Source organism: Hypanus sabinus, chromosome 12 (assembly GCF_030144855.1).
Source record: "Hypanus sabinus isolate sHypSab1 chromosome 12, sHypSab1.hap1, whole genome shotgun sequence".
Lineage (NCBI taxonomy): Eukaryota > Metazoa > Chordata > Chondrichthyes > Myliobatiformes > Dasyatidae > Hypanus > Hypanus sabinus.
In genome coordinates, this window is record NC_082717.1 from 54,797,748 (window position 1) to 54,821,438 (window position 23,691).

Consider the following 23,691-nt stretch of genomic DNA (forward strand, 5'->3'; position numbering starts at 1 on the left):
AAAAGACTGTAACTCATTATACAAAAAATTTCTAACTTGCAAATATCTAAAAAAATGGGTTTTAGGTAAATTATATTTATTAGATAGCAGTTCAAAGGACATAATGTTATCACCCAGAAACAGATCATGAAAACATCTTATACCTTTTGTTTTCCATAAAAGAAAAGCTTGATCCATAGATGAAGGCAGAAAAAAATAATTAGATATTATAGGACATGATAAAATAAATTTATTCAAACCAATTTACGAAATTGAAACCAAGTTCGTAATGTATATCTGACTATAGGATTAGTTATGTTTATTCAATTTGAATAAAGAGAAAGGAAGTGAAGATCCTAAGATTGAAATCAGTGAAAAATCTTGCACAGATTTACATTCCAAATTTACCCATTGTGGGCGAGTAGCTATAGTCAATTCTTGTGTCCAGAATATTAAATACCGTATATTAACTGCCCAATAGTAAAATCTTAAGTTTGGTAAAGCCAAGCTGCCCTCCTTCTTAGGCTTCTGTAAATATTTTTTGCCCAATCTAGGATTTTTGTTCTGCCACAAGTAAGATATTTTAGAGTCAATAGTATCAAAAAAAGCTTTACGAATAAAAATTGGTAATGCTTGAAATAAATATAAGAATTTAGGTAGTATCATCATCTCTACCAACCAATGACAAAGATAGTGGAGACCACCTAATAAATAGCAAGTTGTTTAATTTGATCAATTAAAGGTAAAAAGTTAACCTTAAATAAATCTTTATGTTTTTTAGTAATTTTAATACCTAGGTAAGTAAAATAATCTGTAACAATTTTATATGGTAAATGTTTATAAATTGGAACTTGCATATTTAATGGAAATAGTTCACTCTTGTTAAAATTCAATTTATAACCAGAAAAATTACTAAATTGAGCAAGCAAAGACGCAATAGCAGGGATAGATCTTTCAGGGTCAGATATACATAATAACAAATCATCAGCATATAATGATACTTTATACGTCCTCTCCCCACGGGTAATACCCAGAATATTAGGTGAATCACGAATAGCTATAGCTAAAGGTTCTAAAGCGATGTCAAATAGTAAAGGACTTAAAGGGCAACCTTGCCTTGTACCACGAAATAGCTGAGAAAAAGGAGATCTTTGATTATTGGTAAAAACCGAAGCTAAAGGTTTATGGTATATTAATTTAATCCATGATATAAATTTTGAACTAAAATTAAATTGTTGCATTGTAGTAAATAAATATGGGCATTCAACTCTATCAAATGCTTTTTCAGCATCTAAAGAAATAACACATTCTGGTATTTTAGATGAAGTATAAATAATATTAATTAATTTTCTAATGTTAAAAGATGAATAGCGATTTTTAATAAATCCAATCTGATCTTCAGAAATAATTCAAAGTAATATATTTTCTAATCTAATAGCCAAAATTTTACTGAAAATCTTAAAATCCGTATTTAACAAGGATATAGGCCGATAGGATGCACATTCAGTAGGGTCTTTATCTTTTTTAAGAATTAAAGAAATAGAAGCTTCATAAAAAGATTGTGGTAATTTACCTACACTTAATGCATCTTTAAAAATTTTACAAAGCCAAGGAGAAAGTATAGAAGAAAAAGATTTAAAAAATTCTATGGAAAAACCATCTGGACCAGAAGCTTTACCAGAATTCATTGAAAAAATAGCCTTTTCTATTTCAGACTCCATAATAGGTGCATCTAAAATTACGTTATCCTCAACAGTTACTTTTGGAATATTCAATTTCCTTAAAAATTCATTTATTATAGAAGAGTCCTTAGGGAATTCTGATTGATATAAGGAGTTATAAAAATCTTGAAAGGCTCTATTTATCTCTTTGTGGTCAATCATCAGAGTACCATCTTGTTTACGAATCCTAGTAATCTGTCGTTTATCCGAAACAATTTTCAATTGGTTAGCCAGTAATTTACCAGACTTATCTCCATACATATAGAATTGGGTTTTTGATTTAATTAACTGACTTTCAATCAAAGAGGATAATAATAAATTATGTTCCATTTGAAGTTCCACTCTTTCTTTATAAAGTTCTTTGCTAGGGGTCATTGAATAAATCTTAACAATTGCTTTGATTTTATCAACTAATGTTAATATTTTAGAATTAGTTTGTTTCCTAACTCCAGCAGAGTATGAAATAATCTGTCCACGAATATATGCTTTAAAAGTATCCCACAAAATTCCACTAGAGATCTCTGCTGTAGAATTTGTTGAGAAAAACAAATCAATTTGTTGTTTAATAAAGTTAACGAAGTCTAAATCCTTCAATAAAATAGGATTAAACCTCCAAAATTTACAATTGATATATGAATCAGTTATTTTAATAGATAACTTCAGAGGTGCATGATCAGATATGGTAATACAGTCATATTTACAATCAGTAACATCTGTGAGTAAATGGTGATCAATAAAAAAGTAATCAATTCTTGAGTAATTATGATAGACATGGGAAAAGTATGAAAACTCTTTGTCATTAGGGTGTAGAAAACGCCAAATTTCACGAATAGCTGAATCAATCATAAAAGAGTTAACAAGAGAAGCCGATTTATTCGGAAGAGTTTGAGTGGGCTTGGATCTATCCATCACAGGGTTTAAACAACAGTTAAAATCTATCCCATTATCAGTCTAAATTGATTCAGATTAGGAAAGAATGTAAATAAGCATTTAAAAAATTCAGGACAATCAGTATTTGGAGCATAAACATTAACTAAAACAACTTTTTGATTAAAAAGTAGACCAGTAATAAACAAAAATCTACCTTGTGGATCTGAAATTGTTTCATGATGTATAAAAGAAGTTGATGAGTCTATAAAAATAGAAACACCTCTTACTTTGGCTTGTGAATTTGAGTGATACTGTTGGTCCTTCCAAAACCTAAAAAAACGTTGACTATCCACCTTCCTTACATGAGTCTCCTGCACAAAAATAACATTGGCATTCATTCTATGGAATACTTTGAATATTTTTTTCCATTTGATCAGATGATTTAAACCATTAGTATTCCAAAAAATAAAATTAATAATCCTATCCATATTGATAATGTTTATTACAGTTAACACATAAGTTTAAAAAAAAGTGAACTCATGAACCCGGAAGAAGGGAGTTCAGGAGAAACCAGAAGTCACGGCACTGCAACCATTTTTGTAGTTTCATATAGGCCCATGAAATAAAACTACGCAAAAAGCAAGCAAAAAGAGAAAAAAGAAAAAGAAAAATACCCCTTCCTCCACCTTCGAAACCCCAGGAAAAAAGCCAAAAAGAGGCAAGCAGGCAATCTAATACTAAAATTACCCCCGTGTCTCAGGACAGCAACTCAGACAAAAAAAAAAATTGAAAAAAATACCAACAACCCATATTATAAGAAAGTGTTAATATAACAAAAGTTAAAATATAAAATTACTATTATATATATATAAAACAAAAGGGTTAAAAAAATTAAATTGATAAAAACCCATAAATAAATAATACTAAATTAGTATTTTAAATTAGAGTTTAAAACTTTCAAACTCATCAAAACGGATATGACGTTCCAAGCACTAGAGTCTGTTGGGAAGAAACGCCCTTTTATTATTTTTTTTTTAAAAATCTTAATATTTAAATGTTAAAAATATAAAAAAGCGTATACAAACTTAAAAAAGGAACCCTAATCAGTTACTTTCAAGGTTAATAGATTAATAATATAAAAAAATAATAAAGTCAGAATAAACCAAAAAAAAAGAACTTTTACCGTATATAAAAAATACATGTAAGCCATACCTAAAAAAAAATCATTCTGTAAAAGATCGAAATTTATAGACTAATTATTACATTAGTCAACCCGATAGAGTGTCATTGTTCCAAAAAGCTTTGAACGTCTGCTGGAGATTTGAACAGCCGAGAAGTTCCGTCTTCAGAAGTAACTCTCAGGTGTGCTGGAAATAACAGCACTTGCTTGTAGCCTTCCTGGTGAATTTTCAACATAACCGGTCTAAAAGCCATTCTTGCCCTTAAAACTTCAGGGCTATAATCTTCCAAAATACGAAATTTAAATTCTTGAAAGTTAATCATACCCTTTTTCCGAGCCGCCCGAATCAGACGCTCTTTGGTATGAGGGTAATGGATCCGGAGAATTACATGTCGTGGTTTATTTGAATCAGAACGAGAGCGAGAGACACCGTGTGCACGATCGATTATTGGAGGAGAGTCCAGAACTTCTGAACCGAAGACATCCATTAAAAGTTTAGAAAAGAAAGCGGTAAGATCACCGTTCTCAAATTTTTCCGGAATCCCAATTAGCAGAAGATTTTATCTTCGAGAGCGATTTTCAAGATCCGTAATTTTAGATTTATAACGATCCATCTGTTGAGAAGTCGAAGCTTGCTCTTGTTGCAAAGTTTCGATAATATGATCTTTCTTGCGAGCGGCTTCTTCAAGTACCAAAATACTTGCTTGTTGTTTTTGTAATTCCAGTGTAAGTGTTTGAAGTTTTCCTTCGAATGATTTTAAACGCTCATCAAACGCAAAAAGCTGTTCAGTTATTTTTCTCTCCAGTCCTGCAAATTTATCTTCTATAAGCTTCACAATAGCTTCTAAAGTTATCGGTTCTTTCGTCTGTTTCAATTCTTTTGATTTAGACATTTCAGCGAGTTGAAAATAGATCGACTAGTTAAAAAGAAAAATTCTGTATGTTTAAACCCCTTTAGAATAAGTATAAAAAGATCATTTAAGGGGTGTTTGTAGGTTAAAAAGACGTAAAAGGTTTGGAGCAAAGCCAATAGCGGTTTACTCCATAAGCGCCATCTTGAGACCCTTGTGAAGGGATCTGTCAGTACTGAAAATGGATACTGGTGTTTTTCCAAAGCTTCATTGTGACCAGTTGAAAAGTCTGTATACAATCCCACGTGACAATGCCGCTATCCAACAGTGTTTCAAGATGGTTTAGGTTTCTGCACCAAACTGCAAGCAGAACTTCATCTCTGGCATTCTTGATGACTATTGGAGCTGCCCAACATTAACAGCTGACAGCTATGATCACAACAGCTTGCTGTAGGAAATCTAGTTCTTGCTCCACGATTGGCAAGGCTCAATATGATACCAGTCTTTTGGGATAGAAGACTGGCTTTGTGCCTTGACAGAGATGAAGTTCTGCTTGCAGTTTGGTGCAGAAACCTAAACCATCTTGAAACACTGTTGGTTAGTGGCATTACAGTTGTATGATCTGACAAACTGATGGTGGTATTGCGTTGACTGACATGATTTGAACGGGCAATGTCTTTGTACAGACCTCATCCAGAGGGGATGCTCCAGAGACCAGGCTTGTCCATTCATTCACTGCAAGTACATTCAGATCTAGATGGTCTGTTAGGTAACACACACACCATTAACTTAGCTAAAACATTCAGCTTCACCATGCAATGCAATTTACCAATTGGCTGGAGGGTTCCACCAGATGCACTGCAGGCAGAATATTTTGACAGATGGGGACCCAAGTGTCCAACTTGTGTGTTTGGAGATACGGTAATTAAAAAAAACATAGAAATCTACAGCACATTACAGGCCCTTCAGCCCACAATGTTGTGCTATGTAACCTACTCTCAAAACAGCCTAGAATTTCCCTAGTGCATTATTTTTCCTAAGCTCCACATATAGACCATAATAAAGACATAGGAGCAGAATTAGGTTATCTGGCCTATCGAGTCTGCTCCACCATTCAATCATGACTGATCCTTTTTTTAAAAAAAAAATCTCCTCCTCAACCCTAGTTCCTGGCCTTCTTCCCATAACCTTTGATGCCATATCCAGTCAAGGACCTATCGATCTCTGCCTTAAATACACCCAACGACCTGGCCTCCACAGCTGCATGTGGCAACAAATTCCACAAATTCACCACTTTTTCTCCGCATCTCTGTTTTGAAAGGGCGCCCCTCTATCCTGAGGCTGTGCCCTCTTGTCCCAGACTCTCTCACCATGGGAAACATCCTTTCCACATCTACTGTCTAGGCCTCTCAACATTTGAAAGATTTCAATGAGATCCCCCCTCACCGTTCTGTATTCCAGTGAGTACAGCCATCAAAAGTTCCTCGTATGATAATCCTTTCATTCCTGGAATCATCCTTGTGAACCTCCTCTGGACTATCCCCAATACCAGCAAATCTTTTCTTAGATAAGGGGCCCAAAACTGTTCACAATACTCAAGGTGAGGACTCACCTGTGCCTTATAAAGCCTCATCATCACATCCTTGCTCTTCAATTCTGAACCTCTTTAAATGAATGTTAACGTAGTATTTGCCTTTCTCATCACCAACTCACCTGCAAGTTAACCTTAAGGGTGTTTTGCACAAGAACTCCAAAGTCCCTCTGCATCTCGGATTCCTGGATTTTTTCCCCATTTAGAAAACAGTCCATACATTTACCTCTACCACCAAAGCGCATGTCTATGTATTTTCCAACATAGTATTCCATTTGCCACTTTCTTGCCCATTCTTCTAATCTCTCTAATTCCTTCTGCATCCTGTTTCCTCAACACTACCTGCCTCTCCACCTACCTTCATATCATCCACAAACTTGGCAACAAAGCCATCTATTCCATTGTCTAAATCATTTATATACAGCATAAAAAGTAGTCCCAACACCAACCCCTGCAGAACACCATTAGTCACTGGCAGCCAACCAGAAAAGGATTCTTTTATTTCTACTTTTTCCCTTCTTCCAATCAGCCAATGCTCCAATCATGCGGGTAACTTCTCTGTAATACCACGGGCTCGTAACTTGGTAAACAGCCTCATGTGTGGCACCTTGTCAAAGGTCTTCTGACAGTCCAAATATATAATAGCCACAGCATCTCCTTTATCCATCCTACTTGTAATCTCCTCAAAGAATTCCAACAGGCTCATCATGCAAGATTTTCCTTGAAGAAAACCATGCTGACTTTGTACTATCTTGTCCTGTGTCAACAACTACTCCATCACCTCATCCTTAACAATTGACTCCAACATCTTCCCAACTACTGAGGTCAGGCTAAAAGTTCTACAATTTCCTTTCTGCTGCCTTCCTTCTTTCTTAAAGAGGAGAGTGACATTTGCATATTTCCAGTCCCCTGGCACCATGCCAGAGTGTACCGTAATAATTTCTGTAAGATCATTTCTAATGCCACCACAATCTCTAACACTACCTCTTTCAGAACCCAAGGATGCAGTACATCTGGTCCAGGTGACTTATGTACCTTTAGGTCTTCCAGCTTTTTGAGCACCTTCTCTCTTGTAATAGTAATTGCACCCACTTCTCTACCTTCACACACATCAAGCATACTGCTAGCATCCTCCACAGTGAAAACTGCTGCAAAACACTCATTTCATTAGCCATCTCCTTGTCCATTGTTTCCCCTGACTCATTTTCTAGCGGTCCTATATCCACTCTCATTTCTCTTATTTTTAATATACTTGAAAAAACTTTTACTATTCACTTTGATATTATTTGCTAGCTTGCTTTCATATTTCATCTTTTCTCTTCTAATGATTTAAGTTGCTCTCTGTAGGTTTTTAAAAACTTCCCAATCCTCTATCTTCCCTCTAATCTTTGTTTTGTTGAATGTCCTTTCCTTTGCTTTTACAATGGCTTTGACTTCCCTTGTCACAGCCATGATTGTACTATTTAACCATTTGTGTATTTCTTCATTTTTGGAATACATGTGTCCTGTACCTTCCTCATTTTTCCCAGAAACACATGCCATTGCTGCTCTGCTGACATCCCTGCCAGCAGCTCCCTCCAATTTACTTGGGCCACCTCCTCTCTCATCTCACTGTAATTTCCCTTACACTGAATACTGCTGCATCAGACTTTACTATTTCCCTATCAAATGTCAAATTGAACTCAAAACATATTGTGATCACTGTTTCTTAAAGGTTCTTTTACATTAAGCTCCCTAATTGACTCTGGTTCATTACATAACACCCAATCCAGTATAGCTGATCCCCTAGTGAGCTCAATGACAAACTGCTTTAAAAAGCTATCTTTTAGGCATTCAACAAACTCACTCTCTTGTACCTATCCAAAAGGCTCCTTGAAGTCTCTATTGTATTCACTCCCACCACCGCCAGCAATGCATTCAGCTCACCCACCACTTTCTACATGAAAAACTTACCCGGACATCCCCTCAGTACTTATTTCCAAACACCTTAAAACTATGCCCCCTCGTGTTAGCCATTTTAGCACTGGGAAAAAGCCTCTGGCTATCCACACGATTAATGCCCCTCATCATCCTATACAGCTGTCAGGTCACATCTCATCCTCTGTTACTCCAAAGAGAACAAGCCAAGTTCACTCAACCTATTCTCAAAAGGTATGCCTTCCAAGCCAGGCAACATCCTTGTAATCTCCTCTGAAATCTTTCTATAGCATCCACATTCTTCCTGTAGTGAGGCGACCAAAAGTGAACATAGTACTCCAAGTGGGGTCTGAACAAGGTCTTATATACCTGTAACATTACCTCACAGCTCTTGAACTCAATCTCATAGTTGATGAATGCCATCTTGCACCTTAACAGCATTAACCTGCACAGCAGCTTTGAGTGTCTTATGGACATGGACCCCAAAATCCTCTACACTGCCAAGAGTCTTACCATTAGTATGAATCTGTCTTCAAATCTGACCTACCAAAATGAACCACTTCACACTTATCTGGGTTGAAGTCCATCAGCCACTCCTCAGCCCAGTTCTGCATCCTATCAATGTCCCACTATATCCTTTGACAACCCTTCCAACTTTTGCATCATCAGCAGACCTACTAACCCACCCTTCTACTTCATCCTCAAATATTTACAAAACTCACAAGAGGAGGGGTCCCAGAACATTTGCCTGTGGAACACCAATGGTCACAAACCTCCATGCAGAATACAAACCATCTACAACCACCCCTTTACCTTCTGTGGGCAAGCCTATTCTGTATCCAACTGTGATGTCTGACCATATGAGTCATAGCTTGACCAATTAATTGTTGATAAATATGTTGACATATCGTCTCCTTGGTGGAAAAATCAACTTTGAATGTAATCATTAAACTACTTGTAAATTTTGATGGGCTTTGAAACTTCTTGTCCTTGTGTTTCACTTGTTTAGAAGGATGGCAAAAATCCCTGTGACCATGGCATTGTAAATGACATTCTTGTATTAGCAGTTTCTTGTGTAATGCCCTACACCACTGTTCTAACAAGCTGTGGTTAGCAACTTGGAGACCTACTAAATGATGATGTCCGGGCCACTGGAAACTGCACTGACATGGTTCTGCTCAACCAGGTTGGAATCATGTTTCAGGTTGAGCAAATGCCAACATTTTTGAGTGACAGCTTGTAGAGTCATATCAGAGTCTTGCTCTACACTAGCCAGGAGCTGTTTGTCAATGTCTACATCACCAAGTGGCTAAAGTCCACAAATAAAAGTCAAATATTTGAACTGTGATTCAGTCATATTACCTAATTTGAACTTCTCACATTCATGATTGATGACATCACCAAATGACATGAAGTAATTGGCATCATGTTTGAAAAGTTTTAGGCAATGGTGGTGAATACTGAAGAGTTAGCTGTTGGATAGTTTCAACAAACGACGTCACATGAGTACTTAGACAACTGAAATAACAACAAAATTAATAGATTACTGTATTCAATATCACAACCATCACTTTCAGTTTTCTGCAAGGGAACTGGATAAGAATCTGAAAATAGTTTGCATAGTTATATAGGAAAATAGGAGAGTAGGATTTTCTGATAAAGCCGGCTTGGATATAGTAGACTGAATGATCTCCTTCTGAGTTACAACCATTTTGTAATTCTACGAGAGAAGAGGTGGGTAAAGCACTTGACAGGGAAGGAGTATGATCATCCAAGAGCATGTTAAAGCATAAATGAGATAATGTCAAATGAAAAGATACACAACTTCATTCTGGTATGTTTTTAATAGGTAGAAATAGTATATTTGATTCAAAAACAATTCAAAGTTGCATAGGAAAAAAATGGTTGTATTTTGTGCAACAACTCATGCCACACAATCCTTGCTGTTACAGTAATCTTCTACAGTCACATAATCTCCAAACAGTTTTGAGGCCTTGCTGTTCCAATCATCAAAATAGAGTGCATTTGTGAACAGCAACTGAGCTTCAACAGCCTTAGAAAGATTTGTACTGTCGAAAGGCCTTTTCAGCCACTTCTGAATGTACATAATTATAAATGTAGTTATATGGAAAATGTCAAAATTCCTTATTTTAACCACAAGTACAAAGTAATTAAATCAGCTGTTGCTAGATCCAACTGCATCTTCTATGATTCAGTAGATGAAATATAGCCAAAAACAACATGCTGGAGGAACTCAATAGGCCAGGCAGCATCTACGTTTTGGACTGAGACCTGTTACTGAGATTTCTAGCAGCTGCAGATTTCCTCTTCTTTGTGATTGGGATGCCCCCTATCATCTGGAATCATCCTTGAAGTCCCACAAATGGTTTGACAAAAGTTCTGGAGTGTTAAGTCCATTTCTTTCTACAGATGTTGCCTGAGCTGCTGACTATCTTCAGCATTTTCTGATTTTGCTTCATTCAAAATCACTTCTGAAATGGCGCTCTTAAAATGACAATGATTATGCTGGATAGAATCCATTATTTTATTTCCTGAAGGAGTCTCAGTCAATAGCTTACTGACATCCAAGTTGGATCTAATAAATCTTGGGAAATTAAATGGCACAATTTAGGAGAGAAGGAATAATCTAAAAGAAATTATGGATCACAAGTTTGAACATAGCACTGATTTTGTTGTCCAGGAAATTCTAAACCAAAAAATAGCATAGCTTTTGAAAAAAAAAAGATTATGGGGCTGAAAACTTCAATGAGTTATCATCAGATGGAATGAAAAGAGTAACTTCTCAAGTTTGTCTAAACTGCTGGAGGGATTTTTTTTTGCACTTGTTTATAATTTTGACAGATGAAGCTGCCATAGTGGATACTACATATTTTTCTCGCCCTTTTTGTTATTTTACTTTCAGATTTATTAGTTCGTAAGCCAGAGTCATTGTAGGAGCTATGATAATTGGAGCACTTCTTTTGAATTCCATTAGAAATTTCAATTCTATAACAGATCATAAAACAATTCTGTCCAGTACTTTGAAAAATAAGTTCATTGAAAATGTCTAGTTTGCTTAGCTAGACATCAAACATGACACCTCTGTACCTCAATAAATATGAAATTGAAATTGATTATTCTGTTCATGAGGCAAACATTTCATATTAAAATTTTCCACTATTGCTTTAACTATTTCTTTATAGGAATAATGAACATTTTATCAAGGAGAAAAGTAATTACATCTGATTTATGGTCTACCTTGTGTAAACCCTACGAAATTATTTTCACCTATACTCAGTTATTTTCCAATTATTGATTTCTACCCCTCCAAGAAAAAAAAACACCCAGGAAAAATATTTCTTGCCATAGACAAAGCAATCAATAAAACAAAAAATTGAATTAACCGATTTCAATACATGCAATGTCTTAGATTCAACTTTTCTAACTTTATGGTCATACCTTAACATTACCATGGTTTGTATGCCCAGTGGTTCCAAAGGGAACTATTAGCAATCCATTGCCTACTTTGCAAGTCCAGTGACAGATTTTGGTGCATCTGTTATTCTCCTCTATCACTTCACACCATGTGGGAGACCAATAGTGAAGTTCTGCCTTGCTACAAATCTATTTCTCTTATACAGGATCAATCAGACAGTGGAAAATCAGAATCCAAAGATTTCACAAAGATTATAGGTCTGGAGATGTGGGAAATACATGATCCTAATACATTATTTTCTTTTTACATGTTTACTGTGTATGTTAATCAAAATGGCTTCTTTGTTAAAAGTAAAACTGCTTCTTTGTTATGCTAACTGGTGAGAGAGTGCTTTTCTTGCAGAGCACTCTCGAAACTTGTTTGGGTTAAAGTTGCTGATAACGGGGATTGTATTCATTTGTTAACCATTTGGGTTGAATGTTATTTTCTCTTGTGGGTCTGAGAGCTGGGATTGCGCCGTCTTTTTGGGAGTCGGGAAGAAGACAGCAAGGAAGATGGACGGGTGCGGCACTGCTGGTCGATCACCGAGGGTGACCCCAGGTGCACGGGTTGTGGAGGTCGGAGAAGAGTGAAGAGTGGTCGGAGGATTCGATGATTGAGCTCCAACGATGTGCACTAATTGACTGAACTCTGATAAGTTTTGGTGCCTTTCCTCTATTTTCTTTCCCTTCATATATTGTATCGTTATTAATCACTTAATTCTAGTAAGATTTATAAAGAGTATTCTGTAAACGTACCTGGTGTGAGCTTGATATTGTGCGTGAGTTTGTATTAGTGTGTATTTCACAGCATCCACGTATACAGGAGGCGCTGGTTGGTGGGTGGACGAATTTTCCCCTAGACATACACCAGCCGGTCGCGTAAGCGTTACACATGACTTTGAGTATCATGCAAGACTAGAAGTTCTACAACTAGTTTTGCGTCACATCAAAGGCCATTTGAACACTGGGGCAAACTACAGCAATACTTGCTTCTGCAGTCTCATTACACCTTGCCAGACACCTTTTGACATCTAGCCAGCTAACAGCTAAAGAACATATCCAGCTCAGTATAACCCAATGACCAAAATTCACCACAAGCTTCCCAACATCAATATTTAATTACTTTAAAACTTGAACTGTACAATTTGCATAGTCCATTACATCAAATACATTATACTTGAGTTATTTGGCTGGGTTTATCCAAATTAAAGTTATGAATAGATCTTATCTCATGAAAATGAATAATGCAATTAAGGACAGTTATACAAATGTGCTTTGAAAATTACTGCAAAGTTAAAAGGGACAAATAATATACAATAAACTGAATAAACACACACAAGATGCTGGAGGGATTTGGCAGGTCAGGCTGCATCTACGGAAATGAATAAACAGTCAACTTTTTAGGCTAAACCCCTGCATTAGGACTCAAAACTGAATATTATGAAATAAGACAACTGACAACACTGGAAAATATTGGAGGAATGATGTGCTATCCTATCCAACCCCACTGCTCCTTTCCCCAATTCACTAGAATATAACTATAGTAACAATAAGTATAGCATTTCCTTGTATAGCTGTGACAAAGCTGAAAAGTTCCAGCATCTTCTGTTTCTCTTTCCTCATGTGCAGTTTACGATTTTATTTCTCAAACTAAAATTTCTAAAAAATACGGTAAATTTGCAACACTGCTAAATAAATTAACCATGCCCTATGTTATTTGCAGGTTTTAAAACTTGATGAATAACTGTGCTGAAATCCTAGGTTTTCTATTAAAATACAAATCAGTATTTCTTAATATTTACAGTAATTAGTTAATATTCGCAAGACAGAACATTTTCAAGCATTATATTTACACAACAGAATAGCCCAGTACCAAAGGCCAACTTAATTGTCACTATCTGGATCTTTTCCAAGACAATAAGCATACTACAGATGAATGGATTCCTTTGTAAATTAGGAACTTAGAATGCTTCACTGACAAGTAGTCTGGCAAAATAGGCCAGCTCCGCAAAGTCAATAGGCAGCACAGTGCAGAGGATGACCTTCAGCTATTTGCATTTGAGTAACCTACTTATGACAGCTAACATCAATTTCATCTAAAGCAGTTTAAAAACAGTAAAGGCATCCTTCTCCAGTAGAATGTAGAATTCATTGGTTACAGTAAAAAATTTTGAATAGTGATTGGCAGGAAATACATTATGATTAACCTCTCTTTTGAGCACTTCTATAAAGTAAACTTTCATGAACAAATGAACCATTGGGAATCACTGACATACTGACCAAAATCCATCAGATCAGAAATTTGATAACAAAATGGGATAGCAGAGATTATATCCAGACACCAGTCTGACAACAGATATCTGGCCATCTGTCGATATCTGGATTTGAAACACTGACACACCAAAAAGTCAAATTTAATATAAACCTTTGACATTAGAGGATCTAACAATAAAGTATTTATTTTACAATTACAAATTCACATTTTAACATCTTAAGTTATAAAACTAGTAAAAACAAATAAGTCTACTTCAAAAAAAAAGGAACACCAAAGCAGAATCTTAAATAATCACATATTTAGAAATAGGCTAATATTATTGTTAAACTTACTGTAGTTAATATTTGGGAAAACTTTGATATATTTATTACTAGGAAGAAATTAATTAAGAAATTGCACAAGAAAAAGCTGGTATTGAAATGAAACATACCTACAAAAATGTGATGGCCAAAATTTATGTGATACTCTGGAGAAAATCAATGTCTCCATTCTAAACATTTGTAATAAATATTACCAACATTAATTAACACCAGATCATTTTAAGAAGGTTTTCTCTTATTGTGCCACTTTAAAAAGCAGGGACTTTTTAGATATTTTGGAAAGATGGTAAAAGAACAGGTAATTACTTCTAAGTTAAGTAATGTAATTACAAAACAGTTGCTGAAAAAGCATGCAGGAAACATTTGATAGGAATTACAGAAGGGATCAGTTGATTAACTGGCTGAAAATGGAATGTAGGCCAGGACTTAATTTTTGTAAAATGTCATTCAGTTAACAGAGATTCATTTTACAAAGAGACCATAATACAATAAAATTGAGATTGCAAATACTGTATATCAAAAATGATTCAGCATTACATCTTTCCAGATGATGCAAGAGAACACTTAAGAATGGAATCTGTTGGGCTAAAAGAAGGCATGTTGCTCGAACAGACAAGGTAAAGGAGAATCCCAAGGGATTCTGCAGATATATAGAAGTAAGGCAAAATGGTATCAACTTCATGCACCCTGTACAGATTGTAGAGGAGGTGTTAGCTATCCCGAGGCAAATCAGAGTGGATAAATCTCTAGGGTCTGACAAGATGTTCCCTTAGACCCTACAGGAAGCAGAGATATTTAAATTATCCTTAGCAACAGGGGTGGTACCTGAGGATTGGAGGATAGCCAATATTGTTCCACTGTTTAAAAAAAGACTCTAAACATAAACCAGGAAATTATAGGCCAGTGAGTCTGATATCATTTGTTGGAAAGCTACTGGAAGGTTTTCTAAGGGACTGGATTTTTATAAGAATTTGGATAGACATGGACTGATTAAGGATAGTCCACCTCATGTGTGGTTGGTCATGTCTAAACAATCTTATAAAGTTTTGAAGTTACCAGGAAAGTTGATGAAAGCAAGGCAGTGGATGCTATCTACATGGACGTTAGTAAGGCACTTGACAAGGTCTTGCATGGGAGGCTGGTCAAGAAGGTTCAGTCAATCGGCATTCAGAATGAGGTAGCAAGTTGGATTAGATGCTGGCTTTGTGGGAGAAGCCAGAGAATGGTAGTAGATGGTTGCCTCTCTGTCTAGAGGCCTGTGGTCTGCTGCAGGGATCAGTGCTAGGTCCTTTGTTGTTTGTCATTGGGCTATATCAATGATCTGGATGATAATGTGGTTAACTGGATCAGTAAATTTGCCAATATTAGTGGTGTAGTGGGCAGTGAGGAAGACTAGCATGGCTTGCAGAGGTATCTAGATGGGCTGAAAATGACAGATGGAATTTAATACAGACAAGTGTGAAGTTTTGGATTTCAGTAGGACCAGCCAGGGTAGGTCTTACACCATGAACAGTCAGACACTGAGAAGGGTGGTAGAACAAAGGGATCTGGGAATAAAGGTCCATAATCTGTTGGAAGTGGCATCACAGGTATGTTGAAGTTGTATAATGAAGTTGTATATTTGGAGTATTTTGTGCAGTTTTGGTCACCCACCTACAGGAAAGATGTAAACAAGGATGAAAGAAACATAGAAAACCTGCAGCACAATACAGGCCCTTTGGCCCACAAAGTTGTGCTGAACATGTCCCTACCTTAGAAATTACTAGGCTTACCTATAGCCCTCTATTTTTCTGAGCTCCATGTACCTATCCAAAAGTTTCTTAAAAGACCCTATCATATCCACCTCCACCACTGTTGCTGGCAGCCCATTCCACGCACTCACCACTCTCTGAGTAAAAAACTTACCCCTGACATCTCCTCTGTACCTACTCCCCAGCACCTTAAACCTGTGTCCTCTTGTAGCAACCATTTCAGCCCTGGGACAAAACCTCTGATGATCCACACGATCAATGCCTCTCATCATCTTGTACACCTCTATCAGGTCACCTCTCATCCGTCGATCCAAGGAGAAAAGGCCGAGTGTTCACAGTACTACAAGTGGGCTCTGACCAGGGTCCTATATAGCTGCAACATTACCTCTCAGCCTCTAAATTCAATTCCACGATTGCTGAAGGCCAATACACCATACGCCTTCTTAACCAGAGTCCACCTGCGCAGCTGCTTTGAGCGTCCTATGGACCCCAAGATCCCTCTGATCCTCCACATTCCAAAGTCTTACCATTAATACTATATTCTGCCATCACATTTGACTTACCAAAATGAACTACTTCACACTTATCTGGGTTGAACTCCATCTGCCACTTCTCAGCCCCGTTTTGCATCCTATCAATGTCCTTCTGTAACCTCTGACAGCCCTCAACACTATCCACTACACCTCCAACCTTTGTGTCATCAGCAAACTTACTAACCCATCCCTACACTTCCTCATCCAAGTCATTTATAAAAATCCACAAAGCAATGTCCCTTTGATCCCATGCTTCCTTACTTTTTCAATAAGCCTTGCATGGGGTACCTTATCAAATGCCTTGCTGAAATCCATATACACTACATCTACTGCCCTTCCTTCATCAATGTGTTTAGTCACATCCTCAAAAAATTCAATCAGGCTCAGAAGGCACAACCTGCCCTTGACAAAGCCATGCTGATTATTCCAAATCATATCATACCTCTCCAAATGTTCATAAATCCTGCCTCTCAGGATCTTCTCCATCAACTTAGCAACCACTGAGTTAAGACTCGCTGGTCTATAATTTCCTGGGCTGTCTCTACTCCCTGTCTTAAATAAAGGAACAACATCTGCAACCCTCCAATCCTCCGGAACCCCTCCCGTTCCGACTGATGATGCAAAGATCATCGCCAAAGGCTCAACAATCTCCTACCTTACCTCCCACAGTAGCCGGGGGTACATCTCATCCAGTCCTAGCAACTTATCCAACTTGATGCTTTCCATAAGCTCCAGCACATCCTCTTTTTTAATATCTACATGCTCAAGCTTTTTAGTCTGCTGCAAGTCATCACTACAATTACCAAGATCCTTTTCCACAGTAAATACTGTACTGAAGTATTCATTAAGTACCTCTGCTATTTCTTCCAGTTCCATACACACTTACCCACTGTCACACTTGATAGGTCCTATTCTTTCACGTCTTATCCTCTTGCTCTTCACATACTTACAGAATGCCTTGGGGTTTTCCTTAATCCTGCCCACCAAGGCCTTCTCATGGCCCCTTCTGGTTCTCCTAATTTCCTTCTTAAGCTCCTTCCTAGTAGCCTTATAATTTTCTAGATCTCTAACATTACCTAGCTCTCAGAACCTTTTTAAGCTTTTCTTTCTTCTTGACAAGATTTATTACAGTCTTTGTATACCACGGTTCCTGTACTCTACCATAGCTTCCCTGTCTCATTGGAACATACCTATGCAGAATTCCACACAAATATCCACTGAACATTTGCCACACTTCTTCCGTACTTTTTGCTGAGAACATTTGTTTCCAATTTAAGCTTCCAATTTCCTGCTAGTACACAGTAAATTTAAAAGGATGTTGCTGGGTCTGGAGGACCTGAGTTATAAGGAAAGAATAAACAGGTTAAAGCTTTATTCCTTGGAACACAGAAGATTTAGAGATTTGATAAAGGTATACAAAATTGAGGGTCTAGATCGGGTAAATGCAAGCAGGGATTTTCTACTGAGGTTGTGTGGGACTTCAAACAGAGGTCATAGTTTAAGGGTGAAAGGAGAAAAGTTCAGGGAACATGAGAGGGAACTTCAGAGAGTCAGAAGAGCATGGAATAAGCAGTCAGCACAAGTGGTGCATACAAGCTTGATTTCAATGTATAAGTAAAATTTGGATAGGTACATGGATATAGGGGTATGGAGGGCTATGGTCCTGGTGCAGGTTGATGGGAATAGGCAGTTTAAATGGTTTTGACATGGTGTAGATGGGCCAAATGGCCCATTTCTCTATAACTATGATCATCAGCTTATTTAAATACCAAGGATCCACATAGCAATTTCAGACATCTCCATAACAACCATTCCATCCCCACCACCCCCACAGTAATCCCAGGTCCAAGGAGCTACCAACTTATGCACAATAATATACAAACAGAACAGAAGCATTTATACTGAAGGGCAGAAACACTTTAGTATTGAGACTAAAGGAAAATAGAAACTCATATCTTAGAGCTGCTGCTGTCTGTAAAGAAATTGTTTATTTTAACATTTTATAGTTATTTCAGGATGTTGATGCTTTAGGTTTATCTTGTTTTATCCAAATAGATGTTGGATGCAGAAATTGGAAGAAAAATATCCAAAATAATGAACTCTAATCTCCGATTGCAGCATCGAGTATCAGCAATTTTGCAATCACTAAGAAGCCAGAGGAACTCAAAAGGCTAGGTAGGTAGCATCTATAGAGGAGAATAAACAATCACTGTTTTGGGCCAAGACCCTCAGGAGTTCAGATGAAGATTAGTCATGATTATTGCATAACTACTAAGTGGTATTTGCAATTATGAGCTCAATCATCCACTTCACTTTCTCCTGAGAATACTGTGAAGGTTCAAGCTGTTCCAAATTGAAGCTTCAATGAAGGCTTGAAAATTTTTTCAAGACATTTGAGAAATATTACCTGTCCAAAAGCAATATATGGCCAAAGCTAGCAACCTGCAATAAAACCAGGTATTTTATGTTGATCGCAGACTATCAATCTGAAAATTCTCTCTCCGCAGATCCTGCCTAACCAGTTGATTATTTCTATTATTCTGTTTTGTGACAAGTAGTATGCAATTATGATCCCAAACTCATTTTGCCTTAAGATTTAAACACCTAGACCAGTTGATAATATTGTTTGAAAGAATGAGATTACAGAATTTAAACAAAGCATCTGCTCCAACATTTTCTTTCTACCTAAATTACCAATCTAAATGTCCTTTTCCATTTGGTCCTCATATTTCACACTATTTTTCTTGCAATTATAAAACCTCAGCAATAAATAGGTAATAGAAGTTAGACATTTTAACTTGCTCTGTATACACGTTGTGGAGGATATTACATCAAGGTATATTTGTCAATAAAATTGTGCGAAACTGAGCAGTTAAGCGAAAAACAAATCCAAAATTTACATTATGTTACAGCAAGTACAAATACGTTCAAAAAACAAATTTTATTGTAGAAAGCAATATTAATACTACTACAAAAACATTTATGGCTACCAGAATGGCAACATTTAAAACATAAAACGGGTAAAAAGTTCAAAACGTCGATTTTCATGCCTTAAGTACCACATTACAAAAAAAAACATAAAGCGGCTAAATAAGGCTTGTGTGCTATCAATTACGTGCAGAGAAATGCTGCATCACCTTAACTAGATTTTTAAAAAACTTAACATTAACCAAAATTGTCTTTAGAAATCAAACCGTTCCACAGAATAGGGGAGGAAGTGAAGCGCGGAAAACAACGGTACAATGTACCAAATGAGTCCCTGGTCCCATGAGGATATCGTTCCTTAAAAAGGATGATGAATGAATTCTCGAGGGAATACCAGTCTCGCCGTGGGGCGTCAAAAGACTACTGTAAAGGGTTCTGTGGAATATATTCTTTTCATCTTTTTATCTTACGATGTACTTTAATTTTTAAAATGGAAACACATATATTAAAACGAATTTTCCAAATGCATGTGTTTACTTACATTTGAACCATTATGTTACTAAGAAAGACGCCGTCAACCAACTCCATGTATTCCAAAAGTACTCCTCCATTTGCCGGAGCTAACGCCCCGAAAGTCTTTACCTATAAAAGAGCAGGGATTGAAAATATCGAACATTATTGTATATTAGCATTTTAACATAGAGCTCTTTAATTATAATTATTAATATATTTGAAATCAGTTAAAAAGTACTTACCCAAGTTACCAAGGGATCTGACATAAACTGCTCAACAAGCGTGGTAAAATCGTTCTCCATTTTCAATCAACAACAAAAAAAAATGAAAATTCTTAAAATATATAATCCACTGCTGTTTTCTGTCTTCGTATTCCGATTTTAGCATCCTATGCAGAACCAAAAGCTAGTTTCACAAAGCATCCGTTTAAACAGCTTATTTTAATATTGATCGATTGCAATGCAATCGAGACAATACAACATTCATGTTTATATATTATAGCGTCCACATCCTTTCAAGAAAATTGCCTTCTTCCCGCAGAAGCGAATTCCAACGGAAAGCCGTCAGACTCCAGTCATTTGTAACGCTTAGGGTTCTCTTTTGACGAATTTTAACACAAATAATTATTTTGAATAACCTGAATCCTGACGAATACAATTCAGCATTCATTAACCGTCTATCCTTTACTTAAATCATAAATAAGAGGGACGGCTGATAGCTGATGCTGGATAAACATACGGTAGCATCTTAACGGTATTTTGATGGCCACCGCACGCCCGCTCCCGCACGAGCCGACTAACGGCCGTCCGCCGTCACTCACTGAGCCGTGTCACAACCCTGCACGAGCTCCCCTCAATGATCCTTCACCGAATCCATCCGCCTCACCCCTCCCAGCGTGTATCATTCCGAATCCTGCAGCCCACCCCCCCCCCAGGAAAAAGGCCCGCCAAGATTGGGATATTCTTTTTAAAATCGGATGATGAGATTTATTATTTGCAATTGTGATATATTGAGAACATATCGTAGGTAATGCTGGTTGAAATACTGAAAGCCACACACAAAAAAAGGGGTCAATAGTGACGCCTAACGGCACAGATTCTGCAACCACATTGGCGAAACTTCCCATGAAAATTTCATGGTGTTCATGTGAAAACACATCTAAATCCAGCTAATAAATGCTTTTCTTCTCCCTCCCCCCGTTTGCATTAATCGTGATTATTTAAACTGAGATTACTTTTGTAATGGCGTGAGAGACGGAAGCAAACACAGAAGATATAAGATGGTAAAGTACCGCTGCGGTTCCTTCCCGTTAGAGCGGAAATGCTAAGCGTTTTAATTATAAGAAGCAATTGCAGTTAAAAAAAAACAAATTTACATCATCAACGTAAGGCCGATACCATCATCCAGTAATATAGAATAGAGACAAACATAGAGACAAAGGTCTGCAGTTGTATTGTTTAGGAAATGAACAATGGTGCATTGGATCAAAGATACTTCAGTCCCAACTAAAGCAATTCAACTCATCGAGTCTGCGCGAACCGTTTAATAAAGAGTCGCTAGTCAATGCCGGCTCTCTGCTCTTTCCTCCTAACTCCGCATTATTTGTTCACTGCAACAAACATTTTTTCAAAAATGCAAATCATTTATAGCATTCCTTTTATTCTTTTGCCAATCAATTTGATTTCAACGACTGAAACTGCTCTTTATTTACTCCATCTCAACAATACATCACGTCTGGATGGAGACAAAAATAATGACGTTGAACAAAATGCTGGAGGAATTCAGTATCTGTGGAGGCAAAGGGATCTCAGTCTTGATTCAGGGTCTCGTCCCAAAATATGGACGATCTCTTTGCCTTCTTGTAGGATGTTTGCCCCGTTGAGTGCCCTTCATGAGTTTATTTTTCTTTCTCCAGATTCCAGTCTCTTCTGTCTACACGCTTCTGTCTCCTTGATGTCATTGAATATTTGCATAAAGGCAAATAACAATGCAGCAATTCATCCAGCATAAATATGAGCTGCACATCCAAGACGATATTTATGTCCCGCATAGGTCTTTATTTTGTCTTATTTCAATTCAACGCGCTAGCATACAAGCACACAAGAAACAGGATCAGGAATGGGTCAATTGTCACCTTGAGTTTGCTCTGTCTTTCAATAAAATCATGGGTGATCACAAAAACAGATCTAAGCCAGTCAAGCAGCATCTGTGGAAGGAGAAACCAGTAAACATTTCAGGTCAGTTCAGAATTGGAGCAGCTGCTTTCTACACAGAGCTGGGAAGAGAAGGTGAGACACAAGACAAAATATATGGGGGATGATTAAAACATATCAAATTATATTAAGCATGCATATTTACTCTTAAGGGAAGAACTTAGTAGAATGGGATGCAATCAGAGATCAGTTTACCTGAAGTTGGAAAATTCAGTGTTCTGTCCAGAAGGTTGTAAATTGCCCAAACAGCAGAGACAGATTGGAATAGCAGTGGGATTGAGATTTAAAATGACATGCAACAAACTCAGTATGGCCACAGGGAACTGAGTGCAGACACTCTACAAAGCAATCAGCATTTGGTTTCTCCAATTTAGAGAGATCACATGTGAGATTGGGAGAAGTGCAATAAATCTGTTTGGAGATTAAGCGAAAAATATGCTGTAGGTTCTCAGTCAGTCAGGCAACACCTGTAAAGACAAAGAGATAGTTAAGGGCACTTTCGTCTTGCAATGACCTAGAGTTTATTCCAAAGACTCTGTAGCCCTTGTAAATTTAGGTTTGTGCTTGTACATGTAACATTAGGGTTTGATGAATGCATCAGAATCATATCTCAACAGGCGTAGATCCTTACAAACACTTCACAGAAACAGAGACAATATATGTCAGCTAGCACAGGGTTGATAGATACATTTGATACGGTAGATCGGGGTATTGTAGTAACATTTTGAATGAGAAAGTTACTCATGTTTGAAACGGGGGCTAGCCAGCAGTGTATTTAAATTATGCTTTTAGCGAAAAGCCTGCTTTTAAAAAGTGTCAATATGCCTCAAAGTACTCCATTTATGTTTGAAATTAGAGACCGTGGCAATAGAAACAGTTTTACTATCTGATGGCTACGCACCCAATATTCTTAATTAAGAAAACAAACATTATACTCAGGCGCAGAATTGGCCTTCAAGCTGGCCGAATGGAAGCAATGCGTTTGAGCACCCTGTCATAAATGGCATTGTGCGCACAACCTTTCCTGTCTATTACTCAGGCGGAATGCTGGAGACTCAGAGCTCGGAAGAACAAACTTGGCTTTGACTTGTTATGACGCATGTCTTCTTTGGGCTTGAAAGACCAAACTGTTACTTTTCAGGTTGAGCTCCTGGTTGTCAAGGAAACATATTTGGAGTAGTTTTCATCCGGGAACTTTGGCGTCCTGGTGGCGAGCTGAGTTGTTTTGCTTTCAGCTCCCGAGAAAAGAACATGGAAGAGTGGGTAGTGGAAGGGATCGCTGGGTTTTTGAGCAGCCCGTGTTGGATTATTCCAGTCACTGATTTTATCGAACATAATTGTGCGGGTAAGCAGCTAGATTGATGTTCATTCTGTTCCCTTCATATATTGAACGGAATTTACAATGGTTTGTCATGTCTCAGAGTTTTAGGCCTTCTGAGATTTAACAGCATAAGTTCTAGTATGTAACTCAGAGTAATGTATCCTCATATCACTCTTACCGTCACCTTTTTACTGAATCATGAAAATATGTTACGGATGACGGAGCAGTAAGGTTGGAAGACTTAGATGCAGTGT

The 23,691-nt window shown here is 37.2% G+C and overlaps 2 protein-coding genes and 1 long non-coding RNA gene across 8 annotated transcripts in view; 1 reads left to right on the forward strand and 2 right to left on the reverse strand.

The window, feature by feature from the left end:
* LOC132402897 (girdin-like) overlaps positions 1–20,726 on the reverse strand; it is a 284,694-nt gene extending 263,968 nt beyond the window's left edge. For all 4 annotated transcript variants that reach the window (XM_059985972.1, XM_059985971.1, XM_059985970.1 and 1 more), the window contains exons 1-2: positions 20,146–20,726; positions 19,932–20,032 (exon numbers count right to left, since the gene is read on the reverse strand). In XM_059985972.1, coding sequence (XP_059841955.1) covers positions 19,932–20,032; positions 20,146–20,205 — 161 coding nt within the window. In that variant the 5' untranslated portion in view covers positions 20,206–20,726. The remainder of the gene's footprint in view (positions 1–19,931; positions 20,033–20,145) is intronic.
* An 894-nt stretch (positions 20,727–21,620) lies between these two features.
* On the reverse strand, positions 21,621–23,264 carry LOC132402901 (uncharacterized). The gene is made up of 3 exons (XR_009515120.1): positions 23,136–23,264; positions 22,312–22,583; positions 21,621–22,109 (listed from the first exon to the last, which is right to left on the reverse strand). It is a non-coding gene; the product is annotated as an uncharacterized LOC132402901 (long non-coding RNA).
* The window catches only part of cfap36 (cilia and flagella associated protein 36), a 107,360-nt gene continuing 106,906 nt past the window's right edge, over positions 23,238–23,691 (forward strand). For 2 of the 3 annotated variants that reach the window (XM_059985974.1, XM_059985975.1), the window contains exon 1: positions 23,238–23,461. In XM_059985974.1, the coding sequence (XP_059841957.1) occupies positions 23,368–23,461 (94 nt within the window). In that variant the 5' untranslated portion in view covers positions 23,238–23,367. The remainder of the gene's footprint in view (positions 23,462–23,691) is intronic. The other variant, XM_059985976.1, reaches the window with a different exon arrangement.